Source organism: Chiroxiphia lanceolata, chromosome 12, assembly GCF_009829145.1.
Source record: "Chiroxiphia lanceolata isolate bChiLan1 chromosome 12, bChiLan1.pri, whole genome shotgun sequence".
Taxonomy (NCBI): Eukaryota; Metazoa; Chordata; class Aves; order Passeriformes; family Pipridae; genus Chiroxiphia; species Chiroxiphia lanceolata.
The window spans coordinates 14,339,494-14,364,077 of record NC_045648.1 but is presented as its reverse complement, the minus strand read 5'-3'; the positions used below and the strand labels follow the sequence as shown (position 1 = coordinate 14,364,077).

General features: G+C 40.4%; 1 protein-coding gene and 1 long non-coding RNA gene across 5 annotated transcripts in view; one reads left to right on the top strand and one right to left on the bottom strand.

Annotated features, from left to right (window-relative positions):
- LOC116792690 overlaps nucleotides 1–24,584 on the bottom strand; it is a 123,165-nt gene that overhangs the window by 20,382 nt on the left and 78,199 nt on the right. For both annotated transcript variants that reach the window (XR_004359230.1, XR_004359231.1), the window contains exons 4-6: nucleotides 6,478–6,627; nucleotides 3,166–3,307; nucleotides 1,419–1,593 (exon numbers count right to left, since the gene is read on the bottom strand). This is a non-coding gene — a long non-coding RNA (uncharacterized LOC116792690). The remainder of the gene's footprint in view (nucleotides 1–1,418; nucleotides 1,594–3,165; nucleotides 3,308–6,477; nucleotides 6,628–24,584) is intronic.
- The window catches only part of ALDH1A2 (aldehyde dehydrogenase 1 family member A2), a 55,790-nt gene that overhangs the window by 24,945 nt on the left and 6,261 nt on the right, over nucleotides 1–24,584 (top strand). For all 3 annotated transcript variants that reach the window (XM_032699858.1, XM_032699856.1, XM_032699857.1), the window contains exons 2-10: nucleotides 1,114–1,218; nucleotides 1,455–1,595; nucleotides 3,184–3,313; nucleotides 9,004–9,065; nucleotides 11,747–11,875; nucleotides 12,006–12,119; nucleotides 20,990–21,092; nucleotides 23,385–23,569; nucleotides 24,288–24,452. In XM_032699858.1, the coding sequence (XP_032555749.1) occupies nucleotides 1,521–1,595; nucleotides 3,184–3,313; nucleotides 9,004–9,065; nucleotides 11,747–11,875; nucleotides 12,006–12,119; nucleotides 20,990–21,092; nucleotides 23,385–23,569; nucleotides 24,288–24,452 (963 nt within the window). In that variant the 5' untranslated portion in view covers nucleotides 1,114–1,218; nucleotides 1,455–1,520. The remainder of the gene's footprint in view (nucleotides 1–1,113; nucleotides 1,219–1,454; nucleotides 1,596–3,183; nucleotides 3,314–9,003; nucleotides 9,066–11,746; nucleotides 11,876–12,005; nucleotides 12,120–20,989; nucleotides 21,093–23,384; nucleotides 23,570–24,287; nucleotides 24,453–24,584) is intronic.

The following is a 24,584-nucleotide window of genomic DNA, read 5'->3' as shown; positions in this document are numbered from 1 at the left end:
GCCTTCGTGTGTAAAAAGATTGTCCAGTTTCTACCACCTGAGTATCTCTGATTGGAACTGAGACTTCTCAGTCTTTCAAATGGTCCCTGTCTCTATAAACACAGTCCCATATGCAAAAAAAAAAAAAAAGGGTGGTGAATTCCTTTTTTTTAGGTGTGAACTCCTGCCTCCAGCGAAGTAAGGAGTAAAATTCCCATTTATTTCAATGAGGTCAGAACATCCTCTTACACATTTGAAGTTGGTTTTCATGGAATACAATGAAAGTACATTGATACCTGAAATCCAAGAAACCCCTATGGTGCCTGGACTTTTTGAACACCTTTGTTCTTAGAAAGATTTAAAAGACAGGAAGAGTCTGAATACCTGGAAAAACTTTCACTCAGTCATTTTCCTGGAGTGACTTGTTTCATATTTGCTAATAAGTAATTGCATCCTGTTCTTGAAAGTCATTCAGTAGGAAACAACTGACATGTATACAGCTACCAGTAAAAATCTACTTTAAATAAACTCATTTGTCATTACCTTTCTCAAGACAGCTGTTGTCAGCACCATTACCATTCAAATTTGTTTTGCCCCTGACAATTAAGATGATATCAACATCGAGAGAATTTAACAATTTCCATTGTTCCAAGAAGATAAGCAAGTTAGTTCTGTGCTGCAAGCCATCACTGGAGCCATAATTAACTGACTGTGTATTGAAGAACTGTGATGTTTGAGATTATTCAGCCTTGACTGGGTTGTATCAGTGACCAAATGTTTACTTACTGAACTGAATGATTACTCCAAATCCCTGTCTTGTCTCCAGCAGTTTCAAGGCTTTTTGTCTGATACAGGTACTTCTTGGTTTTAGTCTATCTGTTACAGTTTTTGAATCAAATTTGAATGTTAACCAAGTTATTTGGAATCTGATGTTGCTCCTATAGTGACACTGCTACAGAATACAGAAAGACATCGGGGCTGACCTCAGCCTGAACACTTGAAAACTGTAATTTTCACAGACATAAATAAGTTTCAGGTCTTTTGTATTAGAATCTACAGCCTTTCCTGGGAGCTTGTTATATACATCACAGTTTGCTCATGCAGGAGGCCTAATGACTTCTCTTCCTTTTCTAGATTTTCATCAATAATGAGTGGCAGAATTCCGAAAGTGGGAGAATATTCCCAGTATATAATCCAGCAACAGGAGAGCAGATCTGTGAGATTCAGGAAGCTGACAAGGTAATGCGTCCCATGAATGGGTATAAAATGAAATGTATAAATAGTTCAAATAACAGATAATAAAAATGTATAAATAGATCAAAGCAACTAGTCCAGGACAGAACTGTTGGACAGTTCTTTTATTAATCATAGTTCTAAAACCCATCACATGAGGAAGGTTGTACAACAGCAAATTTCATAAGCCTGGGTATGTTATTTACCTCTGTGCCTTCAGTTTTTTTCTCCCTTCTTCACAGGTCGATACGGACAAAGCAGTGAGGGCAGCCCGGCTCGCATTTTCTCTGGGCTCTGTTTGGAGGAGAATGGATGCATCGGAAAGAGGCCATCTTTTGGATAAGCTGGCAGACTTGGTTGAGAGAGACAGGGCAATTCTTGCTGTAAGTGGCACAAGAAAATCAACAGTCAAATCATTTGTCAGTTTTACATTCTGAGAGCAAATTTTCACGAATGTGCTGATATGAGTTGTATTTGAAAGCCACACTCAGCCTCATGGCCGAGATGTCTGGCTGTCTGCTCACAGCCTGATCCAAGGCACATAAATGTCAACAGGAGCCTTCCAGTGGGCTCAAATGAGCTTTTAATTGGACATCACACAGATGCAGGGGTGTGCACACACGTCTGTGTCTGCAATTCTAACTTTTCTAGAGTAAAAAATGCCAGACTAAGGGATCGGTGCAACCACTCCCGAAATGGCAGGAGAAACGCTGGCCGGCACTCAGCCGGGGACACGAGTTCTGGGTACAGCACTGCTTCGCTGGTGGATGGAGCCATCAAAACAGTGGCATTGTTAATGTTGTTTTCCGCATGTCAACTGCTTTGAACTAAGCCGGAGAACATCTTAATTCCAGCTTTGTCAACACTTAAATCATCTTACCACCGGCGTATACTGTAAAATCGCCGCAGGGAAAAGGAAGTGCACAGCAAATCAAGTTTACTCGGCCTGTCATTTGATTTTTATTTCTGGAGCCAAGTTCTTTACTGAATTGCACTGCAGGCAATGCCATTAATTGCTCTTGGGGATATAAGTCAGTGCAGAATTAGGCCTCCATTCTTCTCTATAGAAACTCGTTTGATGGTTGGTGTGTTACACATGGACGTCCTTTGCCCATTCTTAATGATTTCTGTTAGACAGCTATTGAGAATGAGTTAAGCTCCTCAACATCTTAGGATGTTTTATTGGATTCTTTTTGCTAAATGAGGAACCCCTAAGAGGACAGCTTATAAGATACTTTTAAAAACTAGGAATATTAACTTAAAAATAAGGACATTAGCTTGTTAATTTATGAGCTTCCCTAGAGGAGAGTTTGTTTATTTGATGGCAATAAATAAACTGGCTGTACAGTATAGATATCTCAGACCTCAGCAGGAGTCTTGGCAGCCATATAGAGAAATTTTTATATTCACATTAATTATATAAAGAGGGATATGTCCATTCTTCTCTTTATGGATTCAGATCATTAATAAGGGGTTACAAGGAGCCCCTTCTCAGCTGTTATCATTAACATAACAGAACCTGGTTTGACAAGCATTTTTATCTTGGCTCCTGATTAAAGCAATTCAGCATTTACAGATCTGGACCAAACACAGTGGCTATTAGGTTCAAAATACACAAAGGCACATGTACATGCATGTGGATACACACATAAACCCACAAGACAGACAGATAAACAAACACACATAAACTCACACGTGTTCTTAAAATCATAGCCATTCCAGAATACTCCAGAAGAAACCACTTTTTTTTAAGGAAAATGCTTTTTGTTCACATTTGCAAAATGAAGTACACAAAGGGGATCAGATAATTGTTCTGAAACTTCTGGGGTAAAAGTATGCCAAGATGTAACTGGTTGGTCTTCATTAAAATCTCTGTCATGACTGGAGAGCTGTTAAGATGGTGAATACTTAAGTACAATAGTCCAAAAATGTTACTGTGCTTATATCTCTTACCTTTTTCTTGTCCTCCAGACTATGGAATCCCTGAACAGTGGTAAACCATTCTTGCAAGCTTTCTACGTCGATCTCCAGGGAGTCATAAAAACCCTGAGGTATTATGCCGGTTGGGCAGACAAAATCCATGGAATGACCATTCCTGTAGGTAAGGGGAATTAAAGCACCTAAACCTTCTCATGGCCAGATGGCTTAACAGATTACAGCTTCTTGGAATGGAGAAGGGGACCTTGGTTTGGTCTTAGAGTGTGCAGTGTGTTGCTGAAGCAGATGTTTGAAAGCGAGATGTTTGAAAGATGCCCTGCTATTGTTCTGCCCTACGTGCACATCTCAAGAGTGCTTGGTTTCTTTTGCACGTGACCATCTGAGAAGGAGACAGCTCAATACCTGACACACTTATAAAAATGGATGTAGTATAAGCCTGACAAATACTCTGGAACTCACGAAAATAGTGGTAGCTGTTAAAGAAATAGTATGTTTACATATAGAACTTGTTTATATTTGTCTTCTTACTGCTTATGCAAATAATTTTACTTGGGACTAACATTGGATCAAAATTAATTTATACTTTGAGAGAGGTAGTAATGTTACTATAGAGAACTATATACATATCAGATATGCTTTGTTATATATGCTTCCTCAAATTATTCAGTGGGATGAGTTTTATATTTCATGTATGAGATAAATCTTTATGAGTTCTAGGAAATTATTATGTTCTTTTTTGTTAAAGAGATAAGAAAAAATCCTTACCATTATTTTTATTTAAAGAGCCTCTTCCTCCTGCCCCTCCCTCCCAGCTGTTTAACAAATACAAGCTGCATTTTCTGATGCAAACATATTCATTTGCAGTCTGGACTAGATATACCAAGTGCTACAATTATGCAACGTGGCAAAAAAGCAAAGAATGATTTTCTGTAGGTGCATTCATTAAGATAAAGGTACTCATCTTTCACCTGCATAAAATAATTTTTTTGAAAAATATTAAGGAAAACGAACATTCATTCTGTGGGCTCTTTTTGGTTTCATGGTGCACACTGTTCATTGCACAAGCATGTCAGTCACACTCCCAGGTAAATGGATTTTGGGGTTGCCCACATATTTCCCTGGTGTTACACTGTGTAACACGATGTCTACAGTGCACTCGTTTGCCTCTGCACAGCAAAGCACGAAACTATCACAGACAGACAAGCAGATAAATTGAAAATGTGCCCCCAAAATTTTCAGAAGGAAAACAAATCATGTAACTCTTATTGCAGTGTTACTCATTGTGATGTTTCACCTTATTAAAACTGCAGTGTGTTTATCAGCACTAGTTTATTTTCACCAAAGAAATGACAATATTATTATTTCAGGTGTAGACTCTCCCGCAAGGACTCAAAGATTTCCACAGTCATTTAGGCTGAGATTCGTAAATCCCATTTTTGCTGCTTGCACTTCACATTTAATCATACAAAAGTGCAGACCACACCATAAATTCGTATATTCAGCAAATTTCCTGTCCCCTAATCTCTTACTCCCTGGTCACTGAATGCCTCCTTCTCCCTCCTTAGCCCTGCAGGTACACAGAAATTAGGTCAGTCACCAAAAGCCATTACCAGGTTAAGGAGAATAAATATCCTCTGCTTATTCTTTTCAATTACTGTATAGGATAAAAATTGATTATTTTTTTTCAGTGAGGAGGGCTATGCTGGGCAAAAGGAAGGCACATTTTCAGCAATGCAAACTCTGTGCTAACACAGTTATCAGCAGTGTAGAATCATAAGTCCATTCACAGATTTTCAGGATATCAATTAGTTCTTCCTCTTGTTTTAACACTCCTCCTTATCCATCTAGTTTCACACCATAAATTTGCCATTCTCATAAAGCTATTTTAGAACAAAGCCAGTGCTCTTTAAGTTCACTTACCATCAGCTCATCAAAGGTAAACAACCAAGACAACAAAAACAAAATAAAAACACTATTAAATCTCCTTTTTCTGTTCAGTGTGCTAATAAATCTGAAACCTCTCAGTCTTTCATCTGTTTCTGCTGAGGTTTTCTTTTCCTCTAAAATAAAAATAGGCAAGTGATAGACAAGTAGAAGAAGAACAGTGCGTTTTACAGTCACATTCCTTTTGGTCCCAGAGCTACAAAACCTTCAGACTGCCCTTTGCTTGCTCCCATGCGTAAAGCCTTGATGATTTAAATTAAAACAGAATGAGGCTGGACTAGAAACTGTTAAACTAATAAACTGAATGCAAGCAGAAATGTATCTTTAAATCAATATATGATATGATACAGTTCAAAGAACCAGCTCAGCTCTCCTCACCAACTTGTTTGCTGTGTCCTGCTCCATGAGGCATGGGACTGTATGATGGTTGTTATGCAAATAAAATATCCAGGATGGAGACTCCTGATGGAAATCTGAGCAAACACATCTGTGGAAGATATTGCTGTCCCAAAGTGAGATCCCTGGATAAATGAGGCTTGCTTTCTGATTAAAAAATTAAAGTCTTTGGGCCAGGTGCTAAGCAGCTGCAAATTGATCTTGCTCTATTAATATTAGTGAGGACTGAAGAATGTCAGTTTACATCAGCTGAGAATATTAAAAAACCCTTTTAACACAAAATTTTAGATTGTGTGTGGGATCAGTGTCAGATTCCTTTCAGGCAATGTTCTTCTGGAGGCCAGCTAGTAAAGGGTAAGAGTAACAACCATCAGCCGTAGTATCTTAGAATAAGTGTGATTAGCATGACTTGTATAAACTAATCTTAAAACTCTAAAACATTTTTAAAGTTTCCTATGTAATTTCTAAGCACAAGGGAGCTTTCTATGCTCACTGTTTAGAATAAGGGATTCACTTAATTCTTGAGTTATTTCACCATGGTAACGGCTTGTGGACAACGTGGCTCTTGGATCCATCTTTGGCCTGTCCAGAGATATCCGAGGCTCCTGAATAACTTGAAGTCACATATGTTCCCAAAGATATTGTTAGAAAGCAGCCTCAAAAATCCCATCTTGACAGTATGTCTGCGGATGATGAACTTTGGAAGTAGGTGTCAAAAAGGGCAGCTGTCTGGAGTCTAGTGGAAGACAGCAGGGAGAGCAGCTCTGCATGGGAGGTGCTGCTCCGTGGAAAGAACGTTCTGCCCACGTTGGGAAGGATTAACCACCGTTTGCCTGAGCTGGCAAGCAGGTCCAGGTTATCTATAACTTGTGTTATGAAGCACGCAGACAAGTGGCAATGATTATGCGGTGACAATCTAAAGTCAGACAGTGCTAACGTAACTGTGTTACTGTTGTGTTGCCACCACCCTTCTGGCTGAGAACCCACCTCTCAGTACTACCCAGTACCAGCTGGTATTTTTAGCTGACTCCTCTGTATGCCTCTTGAGCTTTTGCTTGTATGTACTTCTCTGTATTTCGACTTCACTTCTGTCTGGGCTGATGAATCTTCCTATGGTCTGTGGACCACTGCTATCATCTGTGAAAGATAACACGGAAAACCAAACTGATCATCTCAATCTGTGACACAGATATTCTCATCTCCACTGGGAAGTTGATCTGGAGATCAAAATGGTGCAACAATGTTTTGTCAATGCAGAGCAAACCAACTGAAAACTGGTTTTTTCCACCTTTTCCTGACATGAATCTCTTTTCTCTCTTTCCCTCCCTCCTTTACTTCCTCTGCTCTGTCCTTTGTCTTGGATGCAGATTATTGTTACCTTTCTCATAATTATTCTGTATCTGGCCCCCAGCTGACGCATTAGCTCAGATTTCTGCTGAGCAAATCCCGTAAAGTATATGGATAGAAATAAGCAGACCTGAAAATAAGTTATTTCTAATCAAATTCAAGTTGAAGTCTTTTCTTAAACCCAAGAAACTTTATAGATTAACCTGTTTATTGTTACCAGATGTATGGTGGAGGACATTGCAGCAGGTTCCCAAAACACACTCTCCATTGTGAAGTTAGGTCCTTCCCCAATACTGAACAAGGGTGGCTCCAGCTCTGGACTGAATGGGGCAGAGGCCGTGGCTGCCTGACACTTCACACCCCGGGAGGAAAAGCACAGACCCCTGCCTTGGACAGAACAATGGGAGCAAAAGCCCTGTAATCTCTCCTGCTCCTCTTACTCCCTTCCGCTGTCTGACCCTTTCTTATCCTGGTAAATCATCTCCTGCCATTAAGCCTTTGCAACCTTCTCATCATTCTCACATACTTGATTTTTCAAGTTAAGAGACTCCAGTTTTTCTAGATGACCAAGCACTGCAGGCCAAGGGGCACATTCAGCTCGTGCCTTTAGCATAGCCCTTGTCTCAGCTATAGCCTCACTGAAAAACATCTGACCTAAATTCAGAGCTACTTTATACAGCTACAAAATTCAATTTAGGTACAAAAGTGCTGTATATCTACTTTGCACAGATGAAGGCCAAGCACACTAACAAAGCTACTGGTTAGACCGTACCTTAACTGGTACCTTAACCAGTCCTCACACAGAGCAGGTTGTCTTCTTGCTCTGTGTCAATTGGGAACAAACCTACATGGTATCTCAGCCTGTGTAACCTCAGCATGTGCTCCCAGACCACGTGCAGTTTGTGAAAGAGCCCGAACTTCCATCAGCCCCCATGGCAGTCACTTGGCAGTCACATGGCTCTGCTGAATGGGCTCTGCTGAATGGGCTCTGCTGAATGGGCTGCTCGGAGCAGGGGCCATGTGAGTGGCTCCCACAGACCACAGGCCTGACCCCAAATCACAAATCTGTTTATTCCTTGACCTGACTCAGGCTGCCCTGAGCTCAACAGTTGTTAAGGACTGCCAGTCTCACGTAGCACTCACTTTAACTAGTGATACCTCTCTCCCCTGGAGTTTTTTTGCCAGTTTTGTTCATCAGGACCTTAAAAAATAGTTACCAGATCAGAGAGTTAATTAAGTAATTCCCTACAGCCTCATGCCATCCATATCTCCTGTTTGTGACTATGCAGTCTGCTTTTCCTGCACCTTTGTTGTTAGGACCTTAGTCCATATTCCTATTTCTGTCAAAAGTTCATCAAGAAAAGCTCGTATTTTCCAAGTTTCCAGTGACTAGGTCCCTTCATACTCATCCCTTCATTTATTCACCTCTACCTTGCCCAAAAGGTTTGTGAAAACTTCTCATTCTCTGTTGTCTTGTTTTCTAGTGGTTTACAGCTTTGTCCTGTCAACTTAAATTGGCTGCCTACTGAGCTCCAGGCCATTTCTGGCACAGGCCTTGTACAAGTTAGCTGTGAAAGCACGGCTGTGTGATGACCCCTATATACTCACTAATGTTGTCTTCTGCAGTGACACAAGTCACAAACTTGTCCCCTTCATTCCACATCTACAGGTTGTGGTGTATCATTCCATCACTTCAAACTGCCTGTGTCCCCAGTGGCAGATGACCTGGATGTGTGTCACTCTGTTGTCCCACATCTGGTTGTATGTACACATTTGTATTGCTGTGTTCCAGTCATGCCTTTCAGGAAATTGCCTTTGTGACTCTTCCTTCACTTTTCTAACCCTTAGAGAGCTGAGGCCATTTAGTGGCTTCCACGCTACTGCAAATTTTTGTGCTGTGCAGCTTGTTCTCTTCCCCAAGGAGCAAAGCAGGTTGCTTTCTGATGGGATGCCTGCTCCCTTTGTTCTACAGAAAGAACAATTAGGTTGCTCCTGAACCTAGGTTTCCCATGCTGGCTCACGAAAAAACACTTCCATGACTTCTTTATTTCTTTTACTGCCATCAAAGGCTGATCTTTAGAGTTTTTTCCCCCCCTCTATTTTAATTTTTTTTTTGTTCTGCCAAGTCAAACTGCACTTGAGAGTAACCATGCTCATCTGCTTCAGATGGAGATTATTTTACGTTTACAAGACATGAACCCATCGGAGTGTGTGGACAGATCATCCCTGTGAGTATCTCTACTAGTGCTTTCTATTTATTTTCATTTGAACCAGCTCTCTTTAAAGACACATAAAACACGGTGCTCAGCTATGTGTGTTTTCCATTACGAAAAAAGCTGAGCTCATATTGTTGACATATCTTTAACAGCCTCCCTGCAAATGCTTATTTGAACATGCTAATAGGGTTTAGGCTCTGTTATTAGGAGTTAAGTTCTCAAGTCATAGAATTCTCATGATTAAAACAAGCAAAGCAAAACACAGTGTTAATATGCTGTCAGTGGTTATGGATGTTCACACAACTTATGGAAAATTGATGCTTTGCTGTGGTAGTCTTTCTATTTATTTAGTTTTTACTGTGATTTAACAGGCTCCTCAGTTCCTGGGAGAATGTGATGTATTTTAATTCCATTCTTTCCTGCTATTTCTTTTACAAGGCTGGAGGAGAAAAGGAAACTCCAGGAGACATATCATTACAATTAACATTGTGTAGCTAATAAAAGACATGAAATGTTTGTTTTATTTGTTGTGAGAGAGAAACACATCATTTTGTCAAACCCAATACTGCCCCTATACCCTAATCTACACCCTTAATAAAATCTTGCTGAACAGTGCATGGGAATTGCACTGAGAGGGTAACTTTTTCAGAAGAACCAGTTAACCAGCTTTGGCAGAAATTTCAATGGGAGGCTCACATATAGCTAATAAAATATCGTGTGGATGCTTTTATTCTTGACAAAGCACTGGGGGACTAATCAGGACATTCTCTGAAATTTTTGTTGATGCTGATCTTTTATTTTGTTCATGTTAACCACAAAGCCACTAAACAGCAACATGCAGCAATTCCATTGCAAAAGAAGCAGCCAAAAAAGATTATTTTTACAATTTTGAGCCCGTTTTCCCTATTTATATTGTTGCTATTTCATGTCTTTGTTAAGGGGTGGCCATTGTGTTCAGCACTCCACAGAAACCCAGAGAAACGCGCTCAGCCTCAGACAGTCTGTGACTATGCCCGTCCTGCAAACACCTACACGCTCTCCTAACTTGGGCCTTAGGAATGAAAGATTCCACAGCTCTGTCCCCATTTTCCAGCCAGGCATATGGATAAGGGTTTGCTAAATGACAGCCCCAATGTTGCTGGACATCTCTTAGGCTTGTCTCGTTGAGCTTAACTGACAGATCTGCTGAAGAAATTCCGCCACGGGCTGGAGATCACGCCAAACCCAGGATTTGTTTAGTTCAGATGTGTAAAACTCTTTGTTCAGGGTTCCCAGCCATCTACCATGCATGTTTATTTTTCCCCTCAGTTTTGTCCTCCAAAACTTTAAGATGGCTGTCACACAAACCTATCCTAACACTACTGCTAATCTCTTATGTACTTCCTCCACAGCTACCAGTCACAGGGTACAGCCCCTGGCCATTGCACCGGCAAATACATTATTACAAAAATAAAATTAAACAGCAAGCCTAGCACTAAACTCCTCATCGTCTTTCACATCCCAGCTTCCATCAAAACGTGCTCTTCAGCAGTGCTGTAGCATAAACAGGGCTATATACTGCCCTATAAAACTCCTCCAAGCTCTCCTTAAATACCATTAGAAGTGCAGTCTGTTAGCACACTGCTGGCCCTACAGCTCCCCTCCCAGGTTTATATACTGGAGATGGAATTAAAACATCACTTTGTCTCCAGAGTTTATAAACAACAGAGGGAGTAAAAAATTGGGTGTTCGGTGAAGGAAAGACAGTTGTGTATTTTTTCAAGTTAGCCAGGGGCTAGAGAGATGTCTGTGAGAGTGGCAGCTGATATGCATCAGGCAGTAACACATTCTGGCCAGTGGCTGACTATTTGTGACTGATATTTTCTATTCTCTTTCCAAAGGGGATTATTGTATGCATTTATAAGAGTGATTGTGCAAACACGCTTATTTTATTACTCTGGCATTTCCACTTAACCTGTTAGGATCAGGCCTTGATGTGAAAGGCTCGTTACTTTTATCTTTATCCACAATGTGTTTGTGCATCAACATAATTCACTACATTTTCTGCTGCAGTTAAATGAAGTTGAAATAAAATGACAATGCAAAATTTTATATCATCAAAGAGTTTCTCAACTTGCTTTTTTCTGTTCTCTTAACATCTTCCATATAAATTGCTCAGTAAGAAGTCTTCAAGCAAATAAAATGTTTTGACTGAGCATTGACATTTATGGACTTTTTATTGTAACTCCATCAATTAAGGATTATATAATTTTGAGTATAAATTTTTTATCTTAAGATGTACTCAGGGATAGGAAATTTACATCCAAAAATGCTTCAACGTGAACGAACAGTTCCTTCCAAATATATCAGAAGCAGGATCTATTTGTCATGGGGGAATTAAAAGTCCCAGTTGCAAAACAAGTAAGTGAAATAAAAAATTGTGACCAAAAAAGATGAACAGATAACAGAATATTTTTTATGGAGATTGTAGGTGGGGGTTCTATTTCTTTGAACAGGAGAGAAAGAACTGAAAGGTCACTGGTTTTGCTTTCTTAATAGCAGTAATTAAAAAAAATCCTTGCTTTGTGCTGGGAAAGATTTATGCTGAGGATCAGCCTGAGAAATAAGTGAGGTAGCAGCTTGACATCTTGAAAACAAAACACCACGGCAATATTTTTCCATCTATCAACTTTTTTTTTTTTTTTCCCCTGCAGTGGAACTTCCCCCTGCTGATGTTTGCATGGAAGATTGCTCCAGCTCTCTGCTGTGGAAATACAGTAGTTATTAAACCAGCAGAACAAACACCACTTAGCGCTCTCTATATGGGAGCCCTCATCAAGGAGGTAAGAATAATTGACAGCAATCATGTCTCTGTCTCTCCTTGTAGGGAAGGAGCTCCCAGCACAGCCTGGTTTGATGTGCTCTATCAGTTTCCATGGGTCATGCTTACATCATTCATTCCTATTCTGACAGGCTGGCTTTCCTCCAGGAGTTGTCAATATTTTGCCAGGATTTGGTCCAATTGTTGGTGCAGCCATCGCCTCCCATGTTGGCATTGATAAAATTGCTTTCACTGGATCCACTGAGGTAAGAGGATTCACACGTATATTACTGTAAAATGTGAGTAAATACTTCAGTTCTTGTGCTACATTTCTTACTGCCTCTGAGTAAAACAGCTACACCTAAACAACAGTGGTCTGTCCTTCCCAGCTAAACTTATGTACTGCAGTACTTCCCAAGCAGAAATGGCTCCTTTCCTCCAGCCCCTGCTGTGCTCGGCACCTCAGCACAGGAGATATGCCTGGAAAAATATTGCTGGGATTTCCTGTGGGCTTATGAGGATGTGAATCACATGCAAGTAGGCAGAACATCCCGTTTATATCACAGCACACATAAATGCTGCTTTAACAGCCATAATTTGTGTATCTTGCTGTACTTGGGGAAAAGGGGAGAGGAAGGGGGCAAATTGTGCAAAGATATTTCAATGTGATGCTGTATTCGAGTATTAAGGATGAGGAGGAGGTCTAAAAAGGAAGGAATTCAGGGAGAAAAAGGGATTGTCCAAGGTATCTGTTCCCAAAATGATGGAAAGAAGCTGGCCAGAGGATGAAGGGAGTCAGTTGTGTCCTGGATGCCAAAATGTCTTGCACTGGGTCTCTGGTGCAGATGTTACAGAGGAGGCTCACTCTGAAGATGAAGGCTGCAATCTACAGAAACACTAACCCTCAAAACTCACATCACGTCTTGCTCTCAAATATGTGCAAAGCTGGCTGTTATCAGGGCTGGGGTGGGGATGACAGAGGTACTCCAGACTGAAGTCACAGGAGAAGGGGCCTTATCTCATTGTCTGAAGGCAGACAGAAAGGAATCTCTGTGGGAGTTTCAGGGCTGGTTATATTTAGAGAGTGCTAAACCCAGCCCTTTTCAATTCAAAATCTGACAAACTATTGTATGGAGGGAGCTAAACTCCAGGGATCCAGTCTCTCTTTGATATGTTTGACTCCCACTCGTGGCTGTGGAAGGCTTTATACGTCCCAGGGATGCTGCTCTTCACAGTGAGGCAATTTGGGTTTTGATTTGAGCAGATAAATTCACTGACCAAGCAGTCCTACTAGATATGTGTGGGTATCTCCCTGGTGGACCCAGGGATTGCAGAGACCAGCTCAATTATTTCAAATAAATTATTCTGGGGGAATTATACTGTATTTGAGTTTGGAAGTTGCACACAAGCCTAAATTACCAGTAAAATGCAGCTGCAGTCATATGCCTAATTTGCACACAAGTGCTTTGCAATTACTATATGCCTGTACATGATTTTTTGATGGCAATTTTAGATTCTACTACACACAGGTTACATTGTAAGTCAACGGCTACATCAGATTTCAGATTATTCTGTGGAATTACTCTAGTCATTACATCTCCTGTAACCAATTAACGTTAGCATCCTGGAATATCGAAAACTTTAATATGAGCTGATTACCCCCCATAAATTAAGTTGAAACAATTGTTTTCATAAAGATATGTGGTCTCTGTTTAAGATAAATATTCTATTATACAGGATGTTGCACTGTTTGGAGGAGGAAAAATACAGATGGGTTAGGTTTCAAAGTTGTCTCTTGTAGCCAAAATAAATTTTTATTGTAGTTCCAGACAGCTTTAGTTTTAATAGGCGTTTAAACTCAAAAGCTGTGGGTTTTATACTAACTCAGTGCCTACCTTTAAAAGCCTTACTAATAGGAAGTGAAAAGCATTACAGAGATGAAAAAGCAATTCTCTAAGAACCTAAAGCAAGAACAGATGGAACGTTTTAATGCAGAGTTAGTGTAAACTATTCCATATTGTTTCTGATTTCCTGTAACACTGAATTTTTGCAACAGCAAGTCAACATTGTAACATTTTAAACACAATACTCTGATATGAGCTGGACTATAGAGTCTCTGACTTCTCCAAAACAGATTTCAATTTCTAATGAAATAATAATTGAAAAATTTTGTCTCTCTGGTGCTTGTCCGAGATGTGTCAACTGTGCACTCCAGTGATGTGGATTTCCTACAGCCATTAGGTATATAAACACCACAGTATTAACTTCTGTTCCCCCATTCCATCCAGGTGCTAGTTAAGGCAGTTAATACTCCAACTTGAGCAAGTTAATGATAAAAGCTATCAGTACAAAAGCAAAGATCTCCAAGTTCAGATTCCGAAGCACAGGTTTTTCTCAAGTTTTCACTATGAGATTCTTTTATATGTGTTCTGTACCTTTGAAGTATGTATCGATGGCTAATGATAACTCCCCATTTGCCTGTAAAAATCACTAAACCGGGCTATTATTATCTATTTCCTGCAATATTCTTGAAAGGCAGAAAACAGGCTGCTCTTCCTACAAAAAAATTTAATGCTAATGTTTTCCAAAATGTGTAGAACACAATTCATAGAAATATGAGCCAAAAGGCCAAGTTCATGACCTTAACTCAATAAAGTCTGACACAGCCACACCAAAGAGCCACCCAGCCCAGCACCTTATCTTGCAATGTGACCAGTAACAGATGCTCAGAGAAGAAGGGAGCATGTGTAGAGTGATCCTTTCCTTGCTGTAGCCTCACAGCTTCTGGCAAATCAACAACTCACAGACTTCTTGAGCCCAAAGGTGCATATGGACAATTGTATTTAATAGCACCAATGGCCTCGTCACCTGTACATTAGTCTAGTACCTCTTGAAACTCCTATCAGGAGGCTTCAAGCCCATGCCTATGCAATGACAACACATAAATGACTTCTAACTTATGCTTCTGATTTCTAATTTATGAGCTGTCCAGTGTGCACTCTTTTCTCTGGTTTTTAGATTCTCTAGTGCTCTGAATTTTTTTTTAAAAATACTACTATTTATTTCCACACTCTCCCCCACAAATAATATGTGAAAAATCATAAAGAGCTCTATTACTATTTGATTTCACTCTCTCCCTCTTTCCTGCTGTCCCCTCATTTTATGGTTAGCTTACCCACGCTAAAAGAGTAGTCTGCCAACTCTTTCATCCCTTGGCCTGCCTTCTTCTTGCTTTTTCATGCCTTCTCCCATGGATCACCTCCTCTCCCAGCCCCTAGTGCATGGCTCTCAAAACTCCACCGCTCACTAGGAAGGGTTCTACAAACACCTGGCAGGCTCTGGACCTCACTCTGCCAACTGTCATACTGAAAGAAATAAAATCATACTAAGTATGAAAGCAGGCCTAAAAATACTGTGCCTTCTTAGAGTCCAGTAGCTTTCTTGGCTTCTCTGCTTGCTTTGGTTCTCACTCTTCAGCAGCCTGTTTGGTTCAGGCATTTTAACAAAAATGTTTATTTTTCCTGTGTTGGTTTTAGTGAACCAGGGCTAATCCATGATCCCCCTTAATTAGGACAATCTCCTCTCAGGCTTCACAAGCACATTTTTTCCTCATCTTCCACAATCAGATGAAACTTAAACTGCCATAACTGAACTTTCTTCCAGCTAATATGACCATGTCAACAGTCACTCCTATCCCTTTCCTACCTTCCCTTGAAAGCCCATAATCAATTTACATCTCTCATTACATCTGACTGAATTTCTCCTTGATCTTTCTGGTCCCAAGCTGTAGGGTGAAACTCTCACTCACCAGGACCATGGGACTGGTTCTGTAAAGTTCAGCTCTCTCCCACACTATCCCTCTTGTGCACTATAAGTGCCTTTTCCTTTTACACTGCCTCTCTCTGCCTCGGCTTCTTCACTGTTCCACGCATTCTTGTCTATTTGAGTTCCTCTAAAAAACTTAGTAGCAACGATTTAATTAAAATAAACTCAGTTGTTTATAATTTCTGAGTTTAAGAACAGATCTAAACTCAGGATGTCTGACTCACCCAGACATTGAGGGGAAATGTTGGTGACTGCTGTTGGGCTGCAGAGCTCAGGAGACATTATACGAGTCCCTTCCCCAGCGAAAGGAACAGTGGGCCCTGTGTATTACTGAGAAAAAGTTCTGATGAGGGGACAATTTTTACACATATCAGAAGTGCAGAGAAGTTCTTCACATTACCTTCTTATTCTCTGAAAGAACTTTTGTTATGCAGAAAAGGTGAGAGGCCTTCAAATAGCAAAAGCAGCCATCAGAAGCTGCTTTACTCTTGATTTGCCTTTATTTCCATTCAAATCTGTGAGCTCAGTCAAGGCTTTGCAAACACAGTCATTTTGACTGCTCTGAGCTGTCTGCCCATGTCTGTACCTGTGTGCTCCATCTGAACTGGAACTGTGTGTGGGAACATAAGTTCCTGGTGCACAGGGAGTAGTTGGATGCAGTATGTTCTGGGTCTAAAATTAGAGATGATTATGGAGACCAAGGAGTTATAAATTTTTTTTAATGTGCATTTAAAGCACTGCTTGGATTAAAAATTCTATTTTGATTGTTGCAAAAGTTTAATGAGTTCTAATAACTTCTGTTCAAAACCAAATGTGTAACCTCCAAATCAGAGTGGCTTACAACTCCCTCCAGTTGTTAAACACTCTCAAGATGAGAATTATAGATAGCACACAAAACATTTGAAGCTCTGGCCAACAAGAAATGCATCTTAAGTGGCTGGTTTCCACTTTGTTCAAACTACAACCCATTAAAATGCAGACAGATTTAAGATGGGATTCAAGTCTGTGTTCAGGCAGTTCTGCAGAGTAACCCAAATAAATATCCAACAAATTGGTTTGGATGCCTGTGTAAACAAAAGGTCTATAAACAACTGCAATAAACCCCAGCAAAAGAGTCTGCATTTTGCTTGGCAGAATGTTTTCTTTATGCACTTAGATTAACAAACCATGATCTCATCATTAGTCAACAAGATACTAGAGAGACCATCAAAGCAAACTACGGGAGAGTCAAGATTGATTCATGCCAAACAAATGTTTGTAGCTAACAGCTGTATTACCACTGATTCTAATTTACTCAGCAGGATTCTCCTTTCATTTCTGAAGTGAGATGAATGTCACAATGCATGATGTAGACAGAATGTCTACCTTCTGCATGAGCAGTGAGTTGTGTCAGCTCTCCTGGATCACACAATCTCTTGCTGGTTTTAGGCATCATGAAGAGTTGCATCCTGGCATTTTCTACCTTAGCAATAAGAATCCTAAAGGTGACTTGACCCATCCTGAGAAGTCTGTGAGCTTAGGATGCTACACACATGCTCCATGTAACGATTTAGGAAGGCTACATTAGCACTCATTCCTGCTTCTGTAGAATCTTTTTGATCCTAACTTGGACAACTTGTGCTTCCTGAATGAGAAGCAGTTATTACCCTTTTCCTTTCTTTGTGTTTTTGGTAGCATTTAGGGAGCTGTCGTTGGGCAATTGTTGTGCCTCTTTGCCCATGAAAGATACATGCCAAAAGGGTTCACCTTCTTAAAATCAATACAAACAGCCTATCAGCCCCATCAACATTAACAAGAGTTTAGTCACGGACTTCCATGGGGCCAGGATTTAATCCAAAGAACAAATGAACCATTTGTAGTTTAGGATTCTCTCTGGGAATTTCTGATTGGGATTGCCTTTTCACTTGTGCTGCACTATTCACTACACTCTTTGTAGGGCTGGTCCTCACACAGGGCATTGCACAGTCAGATAAAGCTGCTGGTATTTCAAATTTGCTTGTCCTTGCTGGAGACACACCCTGAACATGCCATGAGGTTCTAAAATGTTTCTCAAAAAGACTATGCACATAATCTGGAATTTATAAAAAATGGGACAGCAGTATGGGTTTGAAGGTTTTGCCAAAACACTGACATCAAATGCCTCAATAGCTGTAGAGAGAAAACTGTACTTTCAGAAAACACAAAAAATTTCTGTCTGGTCATACCATCTCCCCAAAACTTAATCCATCTCTTGTAACTTACAGCAATTTCTGTTCTTCAGATATGCTCTCAATATCCCAAGAAAGGCACTGAAGCTATTATTTAAAACTGATGATGTATGTCTCCTTTGTCAAATTTTGCACTGTCCATGGAATCTTAATCTGCAGAGTTCCCTGTGTTACCTTGACTGTCTGGTCTGTCATAGTGTGCAAGAAAATTCCCTGCTGTTCAGCTAGACTGCTGTTCCCCTACATTCAGGTGTTCCCTAGTGATTTACTGTGTATCTGTGATGAAAAGAAGGTTCAGAGGAGAACTGAGACATTCTGAATGACAGAGCTGTAGGGGAAGTACCACGAACCTTGGAGGTTTGCTGTTGACTCATGAGACTTCTAGTGCTTTAACAGTAACAGGCAAACCCACGTGTGCAGAAAATAGAAAATTAAGAGAACATGAAAAGCAACAATTTTTTTTTCATTTCTGTACAAAGTATTTAAAATGTGACTGCTTAAGCTTCTCCTTGAAAGAGACATTAAATTTCCAAATACAGGAGGCATAAACAAACAACAATCAAATGTATTAGATCATGATACACTCTCAGTGCCTAACATCATACCCTTCACAATCCCAGAAAGAGACCCTTACAGGACTATTCTTCAGATAGCTTTTCTTGCACAGGGGTGCCTCGAAATGCTTCTTTAATCTTTGTTGTTGTTGTTGTTCTGCATAACAAATTGTTTTCTTTGAAACAAGCCAAATTACATCTGCCTCACCCTCCGTGCAGCTTACAAGGTTATGGTACTTCACAAGCTATCCAGGGATACTCCTGATATCAATCTTGAAGCCTATTCAAAACAAGGATGGGGAGTCAGGGCTTTCTCTGCCAACATTCCTGCTGAATAATCGCACAGCTCCATTATCTGTGGGGGAGTCCTCTTTTCCAGCGTTCCCTTGCAAGGCTGTTCTGCCTATTGGGAGCTCGGGGATAGAGCTGAGAGACACCGCAGGAAGCGTGTACTGAAAGGCCATGCAGATTGCAACACTATCACTTATCCCTTTCATGCTGTCTCTCTCCATAAAGAGAGGGTCGGCCACAAAAGGCCGCCTTTGTCACTAAATAACCACAGCGCTGGTGCTTTCCCTAAGACTTTTCTCAATGTGTAAGAGCACAGGGCACAATGGGAGCACAGTGAGCAAAAATGCTTACACTGATTTCTAGCGGGAAGGACAGAGTCAAGCTTTCTATTAAATTCGTACTTGGAAACTTGACAACAACTTGTCTGTATTAAAAATACTCTGGACAATACTTTTCCAAAATAACACCTTTGTCTCCAAGCCCTTTGGGCTTTAATATTTGCCATATACACTGTATTTGGACTTGCCTATTTGCCTATCACTTATTTGCATAGAATCCTTTAGAAATCTTTACTTACATGTACAAAACTGTTTTGACATTAAAGCAGAATGGAAGGCAGAGAGATGAGGGCTGCACACTTTGCTCTCTGGCTTCCCTGAGAATTTTTGAGGGGAAATGGGTGGTTGTTGTTCTTTGAGAGAGGGAGGTTCAAGGCGGTGAGGGTGTGAATGGTATTGGCTGGCACTGGCTATAAACACAGAACTCTGCTTTGCAGTGTAAGTTTTCAGCACAGTTTGAGAGGCTGGAATTTCCAGATGACGTGCTCGATGTATGAGGTGGGGGTGGAAGGCAGAAAGGGTCCTTCTTTTTCAGGTTCACTTCTGGCTGTCAGTCAAACATAGCAATAAAATCAGCTCCAATTAAGGGGATATGCAAGGAATTTCATGATAATGTCAACACTCCATTCCATCAATACTTGGATAAAGAAAAATAGCTTTTCTTAAAATAAAAAAAAAAAAGAAAGAAATAACCTCAGTCACACTCAACTGTGGTATCACCAGATAAACAGTTAATCACAAAAGTACATGAAATGGTTGACAACTCCTTCATTATCCTGTGGGGTTTTTGCTTTGTTTTTTTTTCTTTGGGGGCCCTGGTTTCTGTTTCATTTGCCTTCTGATTACTCCAGTGCTGACTTAACTTTCTCTAGCAGACTGCCTTCAATTCTCTGAGAGGTTCAGCTTCTCATCCATTAACCCCTTGCTGCAGGAAATCTCACTCACATAACCTTAGAAATAGAAAACAGATAGAGAAACTAGAGAAAAAATCCACCTCTGGACTCATTCCCATCTCACTTCACATCTAATTCTCTGTGTGACATTAGAACACATCCCAGTCAAAAGAAAGCACTTATCAAGGTTCTCAGGCTTCTCAATATTCCATAGGTACTTTTAATCCCATGTTTTAACATGTAGGAGTCTAAATCTACCTGTGATTACTTCCTTAGCTGCAAAATAGGCACAGTTACAGTACACCAGCATAAACTCTAACCTGTTTTGGGTTTGTTGATCCAGGGAGAGAAGAATTTCCAGGGAGCACAGCTGCCTGCCCGACTGTACTGATGTGGAAACACGTCAAACACGTAGCTGTCAGATTGCTACTCCATTTAATCTACTCTCATGTTCATTGGTGAGATCTGTGGTTGTGGCTGCTCCAGCCAGGGGGCTGCATTCTGCTCCGGCTGACCCCACAATCTACAAAGACATTTTGGAGGTGCTTTTGACCTCCTCAACCCATATTAAGATTATCTCTGGTGCAGCTGCAGGTCAGATCTGGGATGGTGCTTTTGTAACTTCTTGCCCTACTTGGTATTTTGTTATGTGCTGTTAATCCTGCAGGGGAGGATGATGATTTCATCACAACTCGACATATTAAACCTTGTGAACCTGTCAGTGGCTTGGATGGAAGAAATTCTAATTGCACCAATTTCAAATTTTTCATTTAACCCTCCTAAAGCCCCCTAAAAGAAAGCCCCAAGCCATTTTAGCATAGATACAAACGGGTGAAGGGTACACACACTTGTGCTGTGCCTTATTCCCTCTCAGTTTCTAGGGGAAAAAAGGGAAAGCTGATGAATGTGTTTGGATGGAAGAACCTGCTGGACTGGTTAAAGCTCTGCTCTGGTGATAGCCAGTCTTGGCTGTTAAAGTGAACTCTATGACTACGTTCCCTGTAAAATGTGTCTCCATTTCCTTTCAGGTTGGGAAGCTGATCCAAGAAGCAGCTGGAAGGAGTAATTTGAAGAGAGTTACACTGGAGCTGGGTGGGAAAAGCCCAAACATTATTTTCGCAGATGCTGATTGTAAGTCAGCACTTCCATATTTTTCTGAAAAACGTGTTTGTGTAACGTCTTTTTCTTCCTCCCCCCCCCATTTTAGGGCGCATCCTTCATACAAAGTGAAGTGAATTAATGCAGCTATATCAAATTGCACTTTTCAATCTTACAGAAGCAGCCTAAGGTGTGATATTTTTTATAAAAAAACAACATTTGGACCCACAGATTCATAGTCAACAAGAAAGCAGAAAAAACTTTATAACCAAGCATACAGACAGGGTGTTATTCACAGTCATGGTCCCATACACGTTTGTCATATTAACCTCTGCAGCAAGGTGATCTAGTGCTTTAAATCTGGAAATTCTCTGATGTTTTTGCTTCACAGCCTTTATAAAAAGGGAGGACTTTCATTTACACTTGAGTAGCTAATCCAGTCTGCGCAATATTCCTTTGTTAAATTGCTATAAATGGAGATTATTCCCTTTTTTAATTTTCACAATTGAAGAATTGTGTATTGAAATATCCTCATTGCCACTGTCAGCAGGGAGCTGAAAGTTTTGGCAGATATCTGATGTTGTGCAGCTGAGATTTTTGGCACCTGAGAAGGTACAGGACAGCTGTTTAGGACAGGATATAAACACAAACTGGAAGTTTCTGCTTAAATGATCAGCGAAGAAATAGTTAAAAATGTTGATATCTAAATTGTCAGCAGGAGGTTTTGAAGTTAACACCCCATTAAGATGAATGAGACGGTTCACACCTTGCTCAGAGCTCTTGTTTCAGGCTGTGTGCAGGCACACTGTACTCAATGTCTTCTCTGAGAACTTTGTAACCCCAATAAATAGACATACAGGGATTTGATCTTCTAATTTAAAAGGGGGAAGTGAACAGAAGAATGGTTCTGAATAGCATCAGTTGCAAGAGTTGGTTACAATCCTGTACCTGGTTTCAAAACTTATCAATGTCTGAAAGACTAGGGAAAGTTTGACAACTTCCAGAAGCTTTTCTACATAGAAATGTTTTACCAAGTCAAGGATCAAAATTTCAGCCACAGTCATCCTGCTAAGCTAAAAAAGCCCCTGTCAACTGGAGCCAGATGCAGATGTTCCAGCCTTCTACCCCAGTTACTCCTCTCCATCTCCCAACAGATACCACCACATCTCAAATGGCCCTAAACCACTGACTCACATTGGATCACCTGAGCATTTCTAGTAGAGTGATACATGCCGGGGGCAGGTCTGTGTTCTGACCTTCCCTAGGGGAAGAACAGCTGCTCCTGGCTGCCACACAGAGCTGTTGTTTTTCTGTGATGAAGCTGCAGGCAACAGGGGAATAACAGACAAAGCAGAGAACAGTCTTCTTCAAGACTGTTGGTTCCACAGGGTAAAGCTCTCTAAAGCTCTCTGGTCTTCCCACAATTACAACCTCCAGCACTTGACCTAAGATTTAGACTTCAAAGCTCTGATTATTTAAGAACAGCAATTTGCTCATCATTGTAAATGAACTGTTTGTTCTACTTGAGAAACACTGTGTGCCAAAAGTTAGCAGAAAGCATGATAAAGCTGTTGAAAGTTTAGTGCACAAAAAACCCAAGAGAAGAATGGTTAGACCCCTTCATGGTGAACAACAGTTAACAATAGAGGAAGAAACATCAGTTAATCCCATCTATCCAGCAGTGTTTTCGATCTCCATGGAGCTGCCTGGGAAAATTTGAATGTGGTCCAGGGAACACCCCATATAATTTTTCCAAAGACCACACTGAGGGCAGAATAAGATATTTCTGTTAGATGGAGCTGTCTAGAATGTGCTGAAAGTAAAGCACAGTTGCTTTGTTTAGTCCACAGAAGATTATACTTTAAGCACTGTTCCAAAGTGCTGCAGCTGGTAACAGAGGTAGTGCAGTGCTGTAGGGCATCACTGTTTAGGGATGAATTCATTATTCTTGTCTCATCAGCTATTACACCCAATGGAAGAATGTAGCTCTGAATATCTAAATATGGCTGGGTCCTCTCTCCTGCTTGGATAGAGAATGTGTTAGTTGTACCTCCGTATAGCTGTGTCCAGGGTGGAAAAATGAGGAAAAAATCATTTCTGGACATGTTTAAAAGCTCTGTATTTTCACAGGAATTATGACACAAAATGAATCAACCTCATTTATGACCTGATAAAATTATAGTATGTTTTGATTCAGTTTTTTTTAAAAAAATCCTATTTCTGAAGTTTGGGGAATGTGGCACTATGTAATACACATGACACTGGTGCAAGAGCAGATTTGTCTACAGTGTTTCAGTGCAACATGTGCTGCCTTGGTTTTTTTAGTGGACTATGCTGTGGAACAAGCTCACCAAGGGGTGTTCTTCAATCAAGGTCAATGCTGCACTGCAGGCTCACGGATTTACGTGGAAGAATCAATCTATGAAGAGTTTGTCAGAAGAAGTGTAGAACGTGCAAAGAGGAGAGTTGTGGGGAGCCCTTTCGACCCAACTACAGAACAAGGTCCACAGGTAAGAAACTGTGCTTCAGCTCTACAGCCCAGGAGGTGCCTGAAAGGGTTTAAATCCCACTAAGACAGAGGTCAGGACTCACTCACAGTCCACGGTAGCTGAAACGATGTTTTCAAGATTAAAATTCTAAAGGATTAGATAATCTGTGCAGCTCTGAGGTGCTTCTTGTTAATTAAAAATCTCATCCTAAATATCAATATTTGCCTCCCAGTTTCAAGAGCAACATCTGGATCTTCAGCCCCCAAGATACAGCTGTAAACTCTGAGAAACTCTCAAAAGTCTCTGTGGGCACTGACTTCCAAGAATTGTCTACAAACATAACTGTGCTTGTGGCCCATGAATTCTAAGCAAATAATGAGCATAATCAGAAATAAGTCTTTAGAAAATATTCCTCCCACTAATAACTAGCTGGGCTTATACCATTTTCAGGAAGTTAACTTGGGACGAAAATCAACTATCTGCTTTTTTTGTGCTTATAAACTAGATTGTGTAGCAAGAATGCAGGTTGAGCCACAAACATAAGGGAACACATCCTTAAGAAGACTGAGCCCAAGGTTACAGTCAGCAGCTACTTGTAGGTCTTTGCCTCTCCAGCTCAAAGAGTAGTGAATATAAGCATGAGCCTACTCACTGGGACATGATTTGCCTAAAAAACCCTGTTTTGACTCGACTGTCAAGTACCTGGTCTGCAATTTAAATAACTTCTTCTCTCTTTCAGATTGATAAAAAACAATACAACAAGATCTTGGAACTTATTCAAAGTGGAATTACAGAAGGAGCAAAACTCGAATGTGGGGGTAAAGGACTAGGAAGAAAGGGCTTCTTCATTGAACCTACAGTGTTTTCCAATGTAACAGATGACATGAGGATTGCCAAGGAGGAGGTATTTGCACAAGATCATTTTAGAATGTCCTAAATATGACTTTTTTTTTTTTTTTTTTTTGCTTCTGTTTAATTCCTGAGACAAAAGCTTCAGAGTGAAAATTACCACTATATTTTAAAAAAACTAGTAAAA